The sequence below is a fragment of the Arachis duranensis genome, chromosome 10 (genome assembly GCF_000817695.3).
Source record: "Arachis duranensis cultivar V14167 chromosome 10, aradu.V14167.gnm2.J7QH, whole genome shotgun sequence".
Taxonomy (NCBI): Eukaryota; Viridiplantae; Streptophyta; class Magnoliopsida; order Fabales; family Fabaceae; genus Arachis; species Arachis duranensis.
This window is the reverse complement of record NC_029781.3, coordinates 103,582,128-103,595,398: the sequence shown is the minus strand read 5'-3', so window position 1 is coordinate 103,595,398 and position 13,271 is coordinate 103,582,128. Positions and strand designations below refer to the sequence as shown.

At 35.2% G+C, this 13,271-nt stretch overlaps 3 protein-coding genes across 3 annotated transcripts; 2 read left to right on the top strand and 1 right to left on the bottom strand.

The window, feature by feature from the left end:
- The first annotated feature begins 2,039 nt into the window (after positions 1-2,039).
- On the top strand, positions 2,040-2,639 carry LOC107471623 (uncharacterized). The gene has a single exon (XM_016091115.1). The coding sequence runs from the start codon at positions 2,040-2,042 to the stop codon at positions 2,637-2,639; it is 600 nt and encodes a 199-aa protein (XP_015946601.1).
- A 2,917-nt stretch (positions 2,640-5,556) lies between these two features.
- Positions 5,557-6,858, top strand: LOC107471928 (probable NAD(P)H dehydrogenase subunit CRR3, chloroplastic). Its single transcript, XM_016091466.3, has 3 exons — positions 5,557-5,836; positions 6,037-6,167; positions 6,512-6,858. The coding sequence occupies exons 1-3, from the start codon at positions 5,625-5,627 to the stop codon at positions 6,634-6,636; spliced, it is 468 nt and encodes a 155-aa protein (XP_015946952.1). The 5' UTR covers positions 5,557-5,624; the 3' UTR covers positions 6,637-6,858.
- Positions 6,859-6,899: 41 nt separating this feature from the next.
- Positions 6,900-13,260, bottom strand: LOC107471927 (uncharacterized). The gene is made up of 9 exons (XM_016091465.3): positions 12,959-13,260; positions 11,911-12,261; positions 11,604-11,819; positions 9,450-10,096; positions 9,102-9,198; positions 8,951-9,004; positions 8,759-8,865; positions 8,415-8,611; positions 6,900-7,753 (listed from the first exon to the last, which is right to left on the bottom strand). Exons 1-9 carry the CDS (start codon positions 13,124-13,126, stop codon positions 7,116-7,118), a joined length of 2,475 nt encoding a protein of 824 aa, XP_015946951.1. The 5' UTR covers positions 13,127-13,260; the 3' UTR covers positions 6,900-7,115.
- Between the last annotated feature and the right edge of the window lie 11 nt (positions 13,261-13,271).

The following is a 13,271-nucleotide window of genomic DNA, read 5'->3' as shown; positions in this document are numbered from 1 at the left end:
TCGTAAATTTTTCTCTTCTTCTCTTCTTCTTACTTCAGCTTAAATCTCAATTTTATTTCTCTTTTATTTACTTGAGCTTTCTTTTTTATTTCTCTTTTTTGTTTTTTGAATTTTCAGTTCCTGGCTATTGCCACCAAATCCAGTTAATTAAGGATTTCACTCTTCTTTGTGACAATTTCTCTTATTATGTTGATTTGGTTTTGGATCTGTTCCTCGCTTTTTGACAACGCTATCTGTTATTTAGATTATTTTTTTATTAATAATAGACTTATCATTATAATTTTTATAGTAAAAGTATGTAAAGAGTATATAGTATATAAGATGTAATAATTCAACAAATATTTTAAAAAATTTGTATTTCAAGAGGATTTTTTTCTTGTAATTTTTTTAGTAAGAGTACATAAAAAATACATAATATATAAGGTATAATAATTCAACAGAATGTAGACGAAGATGGAGATTTCAGATACAACCCTGACGTTGATGTCGAAAACATTAAGATATTTTGATTAATACTTCAATTTACATGTCTCCTCTTGAGTCTAAGGATTACACCCTGATGACTGAAACAGGGAAGCTGATTGGTGAAGTTCAGTTTATTGGGATGAACATCATTGACTATTATAATGTAATAATTCAACAAATATTTTTTAAAAGAATTTTTCATTCGAAAAAGATTTTTTATTATAATTTTTTTAGTGAAAGTACATAAAGAGTACATAGTATATAAGGTGTAACAATTTGTTTGTTAAGTGAAGATTCTTCAACTAATTCTCATTTTAGTAGGCTTTTTGTATAATTATATTTCCAATAAAAAATATATCATATTTCAATAAAGATATACACAAGATAAAAGAAAATGGGGAGGGAATATCTAACAGGATACAACTGAGAAACTTAAATTTTTGAAATAGTTAAACTTTTTAATTTGGGAGAAAAAAAAAAGAAAGAAAACAGCTAATAAATATTTAAAATCGAACATTCAAAATACCCCGTATAAACCCTAAATTTATCTATACCTACTAACATCCAATATCTAATCCAAAATCTTCATAGTCGCCATTATCATCAAATCGAAGAATAAGAAGGACAGACAGTGGAAATGGGACAGATGACAGATTAACAAAAGAAGAACAGATGAAGGAAAATGAGGAAATTTGGGCTTTGGCAATAGAGTCGGATATTGTTCTATATGATGAAGAAGAAGATATCATGGCAATTTTGTAAGCTCAAAATCAAAAATTAGCAGTGACGAAAAAGATGGCAAAACATAAAAAAAGTGTAAAGGAGTCGTCCTAAAAATCACAGTAAGGTGAGTAAAAATTTGTGTAAATGATTTTGAGTTGCTGGAATATTCGGGAGTTGAGGGGGGTGGTAAATTGAGTATGGTGAAATCTTTGAAGATAAATTATAAACTAAACATGTTAGGCTTGATTGAAACAAAAAGGGAGGTGATCTCTAAGTTTGATGTTGCTCAAATTTGGGGTACAGTACTGTGGGGTGGGAGTATGTGGAGTCTAAAGGAGCTTCGTGAGGCTTGCTTTTAATGTGAGATGATGCGATATTTAAATCTATCAGTTGAAGGTGTGTTGATGAAAAATAATTTTAATTGTGCGTATTGTTTGGAGTACGGGGCATTTGGGAGGGAGGAAAAGCGGGTGGTACGGGAGGAGTTGAGCTATATTGTGGGTCTGTATTAGGTCCCTTTCTGCTTGTTTGGGGACTTTAATGAGATATTACAGATCAAAGAACACAAAGGGGCGAGTAATCTGCTGGCGTCAGCGGAAGAGTTTAGGGATTGGGTACATGATATGCAGTTGGTGAACTTACCTCTTAATGATAGAAAGTTCACGTGGTTCAGGGGTCATTCGTGCAGTCGAATTGATAGGGTTCTGGTCAATATTGAGTGGTTTACGCATGAGGATTTTCAGAGGATGGTTAAAAATGAATGGAGGAATTTGAGGGATGCTTAATTTACTTGTAAGCTAAAGGCCTTGACGGTACCTTTGTGAAAATGACACAAGGATAACTTTGGAGACATGGATAGGAGATTACTGTTGCTGGAGGAGGAGATTAAGAGGATTGATAACCAGGTGAGTGATGGCACTTATGATGGAACGACAGAAGCTAGAAGGAAGGCGTTGGTGAGCTTTTGTGAAAAGTGGTATGCTCGGAAGGAGATTCACTGGAAGCAGATGTCTAGGTCGCAGCATGCTAGGAACATGGATAGGAATACTAGATACTTCCATAACATCGCCTCGGCAAGAAGAAGGAATAACAGGATCGACGCTCTAAGGATTCATGGCCGGATTGTGCGAAATCAATCTAGGATAAAGGTTGCAGTTAGAGGGTTCTATAAGGACTTGTATCGGCAAGAATATGTTCTGAGAATTGGGTTTCGGGAGGGTTTGGTGAGGCAGATTGATGGAGTTGAGGCTGAGGCCTTGGAAGTTATGCCGTCGGTGGAGAAAATTAGGGAGGCAGTTTCAGACTGTGAATCTTCTAAAGCCCCAGGTAGCGACGGGTTCAATATGAACTTCATCAAACAATGTTGGGAAGAGATTGGTCAGGAGTTCACTGCAGCAGTGATGGGGTTCTTCCAAAGTGTGAAGCTACCAACTGATGCGAATGTCACGTAGGTGACGTTAGCTCCGAAATTTGTGGGTGCCAATGAAATCAAGGACTTTCGGCCGATTAGTATAGTGGGGTGTGTCTATAAGGTGATTTCTAAGGTTTTGGCTTGGATGTGTGAGTACAGCCACTATGTTAGTAATAGTGAATGGATCACCATCCAAGCTGTTTAAGATGGAGAGGGGTCTAAGACAAGGAGATCCATTGTCTCCTCTTCTGTTTGTTCTTGTGGTGGATGTGTTGCATAGGATGTTGGGAGAAGCTATAAGGAATGAGCGTATTACTCCGTTACTGGTCGGGAGAGATCATATTGAACTGTCACATCTCTAATTTGCAGATGACACTATCTTGTTTTACCCTCCGGAGACAGAGACAATTGTGAATTATAAGAGGTTATTGCGCTGTTTTGAGCTGATGTCGGGTCTGAGCATAAACTTTGATAAGTCGAATCTGATCTCAGTTAACTGTGAGCAGGAGTGGGTAGACATGTGTGTGGCCTCCTAGAGTGCAAGCAAGTTGTTCTACCTGTTAGATATCTTGGGATTTCTCTAGGAGCGAACCCGCGTTTGGTGAAGACTTGGAAACCGGTCATAGATAAGGTGGAAGAGAAGCTCAGCTTATGGAAAGCAAAGGTTTTAAACAAAGCAAGCAAGCTAGTTCTTATTAAATCAGTGTTGAATATCTTGCCGGTATATTACCTTAGCCTATACAAGATGTCGAAAGCGGTTGCTGACATGTTGGTTGCCTTACAAAGGAGATTCTTGTGGTGTAAGGAGGATGGTAACAATGGTATACCTCTAGTGAAGTGGGAAGTGGTTCAGGCACCTAAAAAGGCTGGAGGATTGGGGGTCGGGGATGCGGTGCTCAGGAACACAGCACTGTTGTTTAAGTGATGGTGGCAGTTTTTCAAGGAAGATTGTCTGTTATGGAAGAAGACTATCTGTTCGTGTAACAATTTGAATCCTAAGGTTATGCTTCCTAGTTAGATTCTACCGGTAAAGGGTGGCCCTGAAAAGACATCTGTCAGTTGAATATAAAAGCACAGCTGGTAAAAGAAAAAAATTATTAGTGGACTGACAATGGAAGTTGGTAATAGACGAAGGACACTATTTTGGGAAGATAACTGGGTCCAGGGTGGTCATCTGAAAGCGAGTTTTCTAAGACTCTTCTCTGTTTCAAACCAACAAGGATCTGTGATAGGGGATTGTGGGTTATGGGATGGGTTAGAGTGGATTTGAAATTTTTATTAGAGGAGAGAGTTGTTTCAATGGGAGTTGAAACTAGTTCACCAACTTCATGATAGGTTAAGACTAGTGAAGCTAGCAGCTGACAGAGAAGATAATCTTGTTTGAAAATTTGATAATAAATGTATTTTTTCTACTAACTCTTTTTTGCAGGTGTTGCAATCGGAGACCCTTTCGGAGGAGATTACGAGTTATAGCTTCACAAGTCCGATTTGGAAAGGGTTGGTTCCGCCTAGGATTGAGCTGTTTGGTTGGTTTGTTTTAGTGGGTAGAGTGAATACTAAAGAAAGGTTCAGTAGATTAGGCGTAATTCACCAACATGATAGCATTTGTGTCTTGTGTAAAAAGGAGATTGAATGTGTTCATCATTTGTTTGTGTTCTGTGAGTTTACGTGGCAAGTGTGGTGCGTCTGGTTAAGATGGTTGCATAGACCTTGGGCTGTCCCAGGAAGCATTAAAGTCTTGTTTGAGAGTTGGAATGGAACGCCTAATAGAAAAGAGGAGTAGAAGGGTGGCTGACTGAGTTTTTTGCAGTTATTTGAAACATCTGGTTGGAATACAACAATAGAATTTTCAACAATAAAAGAGGTAAATGTTGATGTCATACAAAACAGGACGTTTTTAAGCTATAAGGAATGGACTGGTATTGATCCTACTGTTTGTTGATGGCAATGCCGAAGATAACATAAGATTGTTAACCTTTGTGTTTAGATTTGCTTTTGTATTTGTCTGTTTTATGCTTCACTTTCATGTGTTAAGCTTCCATTGTTTAAAAAAAAATAGTAAAAGAGATATATATAGTAAAGAGGTGTAAAAAATAACATGTAAATTAAGACAACTCTCCCAAAACTCTAACTTAATACACAGATAAAAAGAGAGAAGAGAGAGAAAAAAGAAAGAACAAAAACAACACAAGATCAATATAAGGATAAAAGAAAGAATTAAAACAAAAAAATCTATACATAAATCTAGGGAATGGCATGCTTAGATAATGAATACACCTTTAAGAATTAGTGGATGAGAATTCACTAGCTAATATAAATGTGCTTTCAGCTAGAAAAGGTTAAATTCTTGTGTTGATGATAAAATAATGTTGAAATAATCAAATAACAAATAAAACGAGTTCTACCATTTATTTTTTTATTTAAATAATTAGTTTAAGCAATTTTAGTTTTAGTCTAAGCTGACACGTCAGTTAATCTATACGAAATTTAAGTTTTAATATACTTATTATATATTTATTAAAATATAAATATAAATTATTTAAAATTTTTTAGAAAAATTTAAACCCACAATTTTTTTAAGTAAATTTAGAGAGATTATGTCATTTAAATTATAATTTATTATCTAATATTTACATTTTTTTACCAACTATAGTCTTAACATTTTTGATAAAGAAAATAAATTGTATTTATTTTGTAAATAATAAATACACTAGCTTATTAGTCAAGTTCGAATACCACCTTGTTTACGTTAATGGTTAGTAACAAACGCTTAAATAGAAGTTGATGAAATGTTGTGGATAATAAAAAAAAATTTACATGTCTCTCTATAAATGAATTTTCCATTTTGATTTCTCAGTTGTCACAAACAAAGTGATAGCATTAAAAAAAAAAAAAAAACAGACAAGTGGTGCAGATATTTTGAATCCCGTTTGTTATATCTTATCCAAATTGCAAGTTGAAGTTCTAAACATGCATATGCTAATTTGAAGAACAACGTTCATCACATCACTACTTTATTGTATGCATGATGAAGATGCTTTGCTTATCGAATATTATTCCCATAAACAAAACAATTCTTGCTTCTTCACCCAATAACGATGTTCCTATTCCTCCTCCTCCTTCTTCTTCTTCGTCCAAGAGAAGAAAAGTTGGGCCTCGAAGACCACCAAAACCCACTGTAATCCAAATTGAACGCATTGTTGGTGCTGGAAGCTTTAGAGATGGCGAACAAGCGGGGCATGCTCTTCTTCTTCTTCCTTCAATTTGGTGAAGACTCATATGCAGTGTCGAAAACTGTTACATGATAATTTAGTCAAATATTACTAAATTATCTAATAGTTTTTAAATATCATCTTCCCGTGAAGATAACTGCAAGTGAGTTTCCGCCTTCTTCTTAACTCATTCATTCTTAATTTTGGTTTATAATGAATGAACAGAGATTCGGACGTGAGGAAGTCAGTGTTCGACTTGTTCTTGGGCCAAGCATTTGAAGGGCCAGTGGAGAAGAAAATCAGAACAACTGGCGAGTGGCTTCTTACTAATGCTGAGCCTCGATTTCAAAAATCGGGTATTCCATTTTCACTTTCTCATTTTTTTATAATATTAATTTTACAAAAATACTATTTGTACGCGTAAAAATTAATTACCAAATCAATAAAATTATCCAAAAAGTTCGACCAAACTATTCAGTCTACTATTGATTTTTGATATTTTGTCAAATTTGTCAGAGATATAATCATTCATATGCTTTCTCCTCTGAGTTTAAGGTTTTGAAAAGAGTAATATCATGTTATGTTATCAATTATTAGTGACTTTTACAAGAAAGAATTTTAGCAAAAAAAAAAAAAAAAATAATGTTAATGTGGACCAATGCTTATGACTTGTTTTCTTCAAACATTTAAATTGCTGCAGGCAAAGGAATTCTCAAGTTTATTTTCCAATTGATGCTACCAATTTGGATTATGTCACTACTAGTTGCTAGTGGAGTTATCAAGTTACCATTCAGTAGTCCTTTTCTTGATGACCTACTCTTGTGAGCCTAGCACACTTGTTCTTTACAGATTCAATGAAGGTCAATTTCCAAGTTCAGATAACACTGTTCTGAGATATAAATGCATGTATATAGAAGTATACAAATATCTTGTCATAGCATGCCTCTCAAATAAAATAAGTTTTTTATAATATCCAAATGTAATAATTCCAAATATAATATTTCTAAGCATATAAATTCTTGAAATATATTTCTTAACCTTCAAACAAATGCCTACTAAGTTTACTTAATTGATAGATAATCAATGAATCAAGTTAAATTTGTGTTTCGTTGAGACTTTGTAAAAATTACTTGTTTTATTTATCAACATCTTTGAAATCAGATATTCTATAACTGCACGAAGATTTCAACATAAAATGTCATGCATATTACACTGGTTCAGACAACAAATATACTATTACAACTAAAAAGAAGCAATTTCAAGATTTGTAGCCCTGCACTGCTCCTGACAGACAGTTGAACTCATCATGTTGGCAAATTTCTAAGCAGACGAAGGGCTCGTTCCCAATGCGGTCTCTGAGCCAGAATAATTCGTCTCAAGGCCGGGACTGCTCCGGCCACCACGATTGCCGAATGGTTGTCGCTGTCCATACTCAGATTGTACAGTATTGCCAAGCTTGCCTCAACTGCCTTTTCACTCCCTTCTTCAATCAGCTTCACCAATGGATAAATCGCTCCCTCGGAAATAATAGCTCCACTGGAATCCACCACTCCTTCAGACACTATCCTGTTGAGTTCCACTACAGCATTTTCCTGTGTTTCTCGAGAAAACGAATTTTTAATCTGTTCCAGAAGCCTCGGAATTGTCTCATAAAGTGTAACTTCCACATTGATTGGATCAGAAGAAGTGTTGGAACTAGAGAGAAAATTAAGTTTGACAAGGCAAGCAGCTACCCAATCTTTGTGATAGAGAGGGATCCTAGACCGGAGTATTTCACGAAGCAAGCCGATGAAATGGGAGGAATCTGTTTTGTGCCGGAACTTCTCATTATCGAGTAGTCTTGTCATCAGCCGGGATGCTGCAGATATGGCACGACCCGCTTCTTCGAATTCAATTGTGTATGCTTCTGAAAATTGCTCTTCAACATCAGATTCCATGTCCGCTGCAATGACATGACAAATTATGAGCCAAAATTTGATCCATAGGTAATATATCCTGGGATCAACGAACAGCCAAGAAATCATTTTCCCAATAAATATGTTGAGAAACCCTTTCGTTCAACTTTTGCCGAGTAGCTAAGTCTATCGGTTGAGCTGGTTCTCTAAATATCCAAGATACTTACAGTGACTAATATCACTGAGAAGGTTTTGGGAATCAAAGAAATCAAAACCCATTGTTGAAAAGAACAAAGCATGTTGAGGCTAAACATAATTGCCAATTTGAATGCGAAAATATTCGACTAAGACTTCCATTCACTAGACATGTATGGACTAGCGTTACTCGCAACCACCTTCATCAAAGTACTCAATAAAAATAGAATAAATCATATTTGGAACTTGTAAGCATATCCTTAAGCAATGAACATGTATTAGTTGGCTAGTGAATTGGGCTCATATGACACTATAACCATACTTTTGTAGTGAGTTTTATTCTTCAATATAAATAAAGAGAGGATATCTAACATCAAATTAATCATTCCTACATAATCAACCAAGTACACATATTGAAGCAGAAAACATTATTATTTTTGCTCAAGAGATCAAAAGAATATGTACTTGTAACACAATTCATGTATTGCATATTACAAGTAAGAAATTCCTTACCTGAAATTTTCAGAAGCTTTTGCTGAAAAACAGAGTTGAGACCAGATTCAATATCTGCAGAAATAACAGAGGCCAACGTTTGGTCAGCTAGTGCAACAAACTCGAGCACAGATGCAGCTTTTTCTTGTAAACTGGGTGAAGAGGACTTCAGAATCTCAACAAGACGTGCAATGAAATCAGATTCCAGTATAGCATTCCTGAAGATCCAAATAGGAAAAACAAATTCAATGTCAACAAAAACTTCGGAGAGAATTTATGGCTTCTTGCTCAGATCAATCTAGGAACTCCGTGTAATTAAACTTCAATAACACCATCGAAGTCTGCTTTAGATCCTTATGGTCAACCTGGAGTTTGTTTCTGATATGGCTTGTTCAGTTCTTAACCCAGCTGGAATTTCACTTTTCGCTTTGTCAAACATCTTCTCAGATCCATTAACTGGTCCGTCATAAAACTGAAAAGAATCAATGTACTTGATATTTGATAAACAACCAGATAAAAATCAGCTCAAAATCTGCAGCAAGATATGTAATACTAACCTTCAACTGCATCTCTTTACTGGGGTCTAGTATCTGAGCAACTATGTTCAGAGCCTGCAGAAGCAACTTATCAACCTCAAAGCATTGACGTAACTATTTTAATAAACCAGGCTCTTGCCAGAATTAATTAAAACAAGAAATACATATATACCTTCTCCACAACAGGTTCAGCTATTTCTGAGGACTTTAAAATACTGATTAAAGGATGTAAAACACCCTCAGCTTCAATCATCCGGCAAACAATATTGCTGCATCAAGAAATCATTATGCATCGATTCAGTTTACCAATTATGATTACACAATAAATGGATAAACCTAAAACTATTTTAGCAATTCATCTTATTACGACAACCAAGCCTTACCTTAGCAGAGGCCATGGCTTTCTAATTTCATAAAATATAATTGTTATGTGCTACGTTAAGATTTTCCTCAATTTTCTTTTGTTCCACTTATATCCTATAATGTATATCAGACTTCACAAAATTAACAATGGTCCTACCTAGCAGACAACCTTTCCAAAGCTTGTATTGCAGCAAATTGGACCTCATTATGATCACAATTCAAAAGACGTACTAAATGTTTAATTGCTCCAGCCTCCTTAAATGCAATGCGCATATGTTCATTGATACATGCACCAGCAATTGACTCAGCAGACCTTACAATAGCAGACTTATCTTCAAGTTCTAATATCAGCACCAAACGAGCAACACCATCCATCCAAGGCAAAAGTGTAAGCAGCTGATCATTTGAACATTCAGATACCGTCTTCTCTTCCATTTCTATAGCCCCAATACGAGCAAGGAATTGCTGTTGTGTCCGTCCAATGATTGCATTGACTTTTGCTTCATCTATGTTAGCATTCTTGTCATCAATATTTAATCCAAGAAGTAATTCTGATGCACCAAATTTGGAATTTTGTCCAGGAGTCTTTTCAATTTCAGTTCCATCTGGTAATGTGGGCCACGCATGTAATCGTGGGGTGAATGATTTATATGCTGCAGCACCAATTAATGGCACAGGAACCAGTCCTTCTTCAATAACAAGAATTCTATAATAATCATCATCCTTAACAAGTTCCAACAATGCATTTCTTGCTTCCTTTTTAATAACTTTAGAACCTTCTGAATTAGATACTAAGAACTTTGCCTGAAAGAAAATCAGAGAATCATATTTAGGAACTGATGGAACCAATGACAATTAAATTATCAACAAACTTTACAAAACGTCTCCTAGTTTTTTATTTCCATTCAATTTTAATTGTGAGGGATAAAAACCAGGGGTTCTGTACAAATTTCAGTATTACAGAAATCAGAAAAAGGTATAGCTAACTGAACAGTAAGAATTTTTTAGATAAAAGAAAATGAACAGTAAAAAATATATTCTGCTGATGAAATACCAAATAAATGCAATACAAACAGACTTATCTACCCCTTTCGTTATACTAACCTTAAGGTAGCGTTTGGTGGAGAGACAGAGACAGAAAAACTGAGACTGAGAGACAGGGATTGAAACAAATCTCAGTATTCTGTTTGGTGCAAAATAGGAGACAGAAATTGAAATAAGAATGAAACTCTAATTTAATTTGCACAAAGAATAAAATTGGAATTAATTAATTGAAATGAAAGTATTTAAGGTATAAAATGTTATTAAAGTTTCAATCTCCATCTCTAAAAATTTCAGTCCCCTGTGTCCCTACTTTTTGGAGGTACTGAAATACTGAAATTTTAGAGACAGAGACAGAAATTTTAATACCAGTCTCTGAACTAACAAACACAATACTGAGTCTCAATCTCTCAGTCTCTGTCTCAGTACCTGAAAACAAACGCTACCTAAGAGATAATGAGTTATGACTAAGAAAATACAAATACACCATACCAGGGGAGTACAAACAAACAAACTGTCGATTTAACCCAGAAGAATTTTTGTATCACTTCTTTTTAATAAAAGAATTTTATATGTGAATCAGAAAGATAGAGTAAAAAAATTCGGACAACAAGAGATCCTCTTCACAAAGGTGAATTATGGGGGAAAAAAGGAAATATCCAAAGAGCAAAGCTCTTGAATCCCTCAACAAGTGAACAAATCTTAGAGAGAAACTATTCTAAAATGATCATGATTTGTTTGTTCCCGAAATTCTATTATTAAAATTATAAGAATACAACTCCAGCCAAATAGACCAAACAATGGCATAGGCTACTACTAACACAAGGATTTTCTTCCTTCCTGTTAACAAAGCCAGCAAAACTGGGCAAGATGAATAGGGTCCATAGGATTACAACAATAAAATCTTCTCTAATAACTGGGAAAAAGGGAAAATGATATACACCAGCATAACTGGGCAAAATGAACTGGTCCATAGGATTACAACAATAAAATCTTCTCTAACAACTGGGAAAATGGGAAAATCATATATACTAATACAATGATAAATCTGAACAGAGAATGTTATAGTCTTATTGCATAATGCACACTATACCTTGAGATTATTTAATAAAGAATATAGGACCTTTTTGCACTTTGATAGGCTTAACACTAGAGAGGAGGATCAAAATCATACTTTTCAGCATGTAAAACCAGAATGGCATGTAATATGTATATATTATTAGAAGAGTAACAACCAACAACGTTCCAATAAACACAAAGGAATCCTCACCAATTTTGGTATAACACCTGATTCAACCATCGCGTCATGATTATTGCGGTTCAATGCTAAATTTGCCAAAATGCCTCCTGCAGCTTCCTTTACTTTCATATCCTCATCATCAAGGTATTTAATAGATAATGGTAGAATGTCACTCTTTGCCATTCTCCTGCAGAGCTTCTCATCAACAGATAAATTCCAGAGTGTACCCATACTCTGCTCCTTCACCTGCCAAAAATGAATACAAAAGATTCTCAATTTTGAACACCAGTGAAATATGTGAATATGAATTAAATTTACAGAATAAGAGGTCACATACCTCAGTGGCCAAGGACAATTGCCTCAACAATCTATTTATCTCTTCTATTGCTCCACTATCTGCTACAGCGTTCCTATATAGATTGACTGAAGATATCGATCGCAAAAGACCTGCAGCTGCCTCACATGTTGCACTAGACTCTGATCTAAGGAGGTTTGCAATAAGATTAATACAACCAGGAAATTGCATTATAGTGTCAATACACTTCTTTCCACCAAGTGAATATTTCCAGAGAGCAATTATAGCTTGCTCTCTATCCAGAGGATCATGATCTAGGCCTAACATACGGACAAATAAGGCCACATAACCATCACCAAGGCCAGAAGACGTGCTCTCTACTGCATCAATACCCTGAAACAAAAGTACTCATTATCACTGAAATGTTAACTATAACATTTGAACAATTTTGGAGAAGGAAAATTTTCAGGGTTCTGTAAAGTTGTGTAGTTTCTGCAATTCTAAGTCCACATAGCAGGAAAGAACTGCTTGCATTTCTCAAGGTGCATTGTGGAGACAGGACTTTGTCTTTACTTCTGTGCTCAAATCATTGTAGTCGTAAGAGGGTTACGGTTTCACATATCAGATGTGCATAGAGATTGAACTACATTATTTTTCTCAATAATTTTTATCTGAGTTACCTTTTTTTAATAAAAGAAAAACATCAAGACAAGTAAATAATAATACAGTTATCCATATAAATTTCTCCTTCTAGCTAACCGATGGAAAGAAGAAATTCTGTCCTCTTATCTTGTAATCTTCTTGTTTCTTAACAGATTTCTTCTTCTATCAAAAGTAAGTATTACATCAAATGAATAGCTGTCTATATTGAATTTATATTATGCACACTCACTACCAAAGTTTTACTACTTCAAAATCAAAAACCCTAAATTTTGAATAATATTTCCTGGTATCACCAACTAGCAAAGCATATTGGCACTAAATTGTTCAACAGCATGGCCTTCAAAAGTGTGACACTTAGCTATAAGGTTCTAATAAACATATATCAGAATAAATAGAGAAAAAAACGAGAGAGGGAATCTGAACATACTGAAAGGGATGAAGAGTGTTGTGAGGTGGAATCAGGACCGTTACTACTGACCCTGGGAAGGAGAGAGAGTTTGGAATTTGGTTTTGAGAAGATTGAGAGTCTTGTGTTGATTGGGATGAAAGCAGAGACATTAGAGGGCGTAAGAACAGTGAAAACCGCCGGAAACATGTGTCGCAACCTGTCACTTCCGGATTAGTGTTATTCAGAGTGGTTTCTGGGTTTTTCTGGCATTCAACAACAAATTCTATTCATAACAATTAGCGTTGGAGCCTTGCAGCTTAATGCAGCCAAGAAGGAAACCATATCTGGGCCA

Coding starts and splice junctions, on each gene's coding strand:
- LOC107471623 (XM_016091115.1), top strand. CDS start 2,040: ATGGATAGGAGATTACTGTTGCTGGAGGAGGAGATTAAGAGGATTGAT.
- LOC107471927 (XM_016091465.3), bottom strand. CDS start 13,126: ATGTTTCCGGCGGTTTTCACTGTTCTTACGCCCTCTAATGTCTCTGCT. Junction 8,612..8,758: donor ATATCAGAAACAAACTCCAG/GTTGACCATAAG, acceptor TTGGATCTTCAG/GAATGCTATACTGGAATCTG. Junction 7,754..8,414: donor AAAGCTTCTGAAAATTTCAG/GTAAGGAATTTC, acceptor ATGTCATTGCAG/CGGACATGGAATCTGATGTT.
- LOC107471928 (XM_016091466.3), top strand. CDS start 5,625: ATGATGAAGATGCTTTGCTTATCGAATATTATTCCCATAAACAAAACA. Junction 5,837..6,036: donor AGAGATGGCGAACAAGCGGG/GCATGCTCTTCT, acceptor ATGAATGAACAG/AGATTCGGACGTGAGGAAGT. Junction 6,168..6,511: donor GCCTCGATTTCAAAAATCGG/GTATTCCATTTT, acceptor AAATTGCTGCAG/GCAAAGGAATTCTCAAGTTT.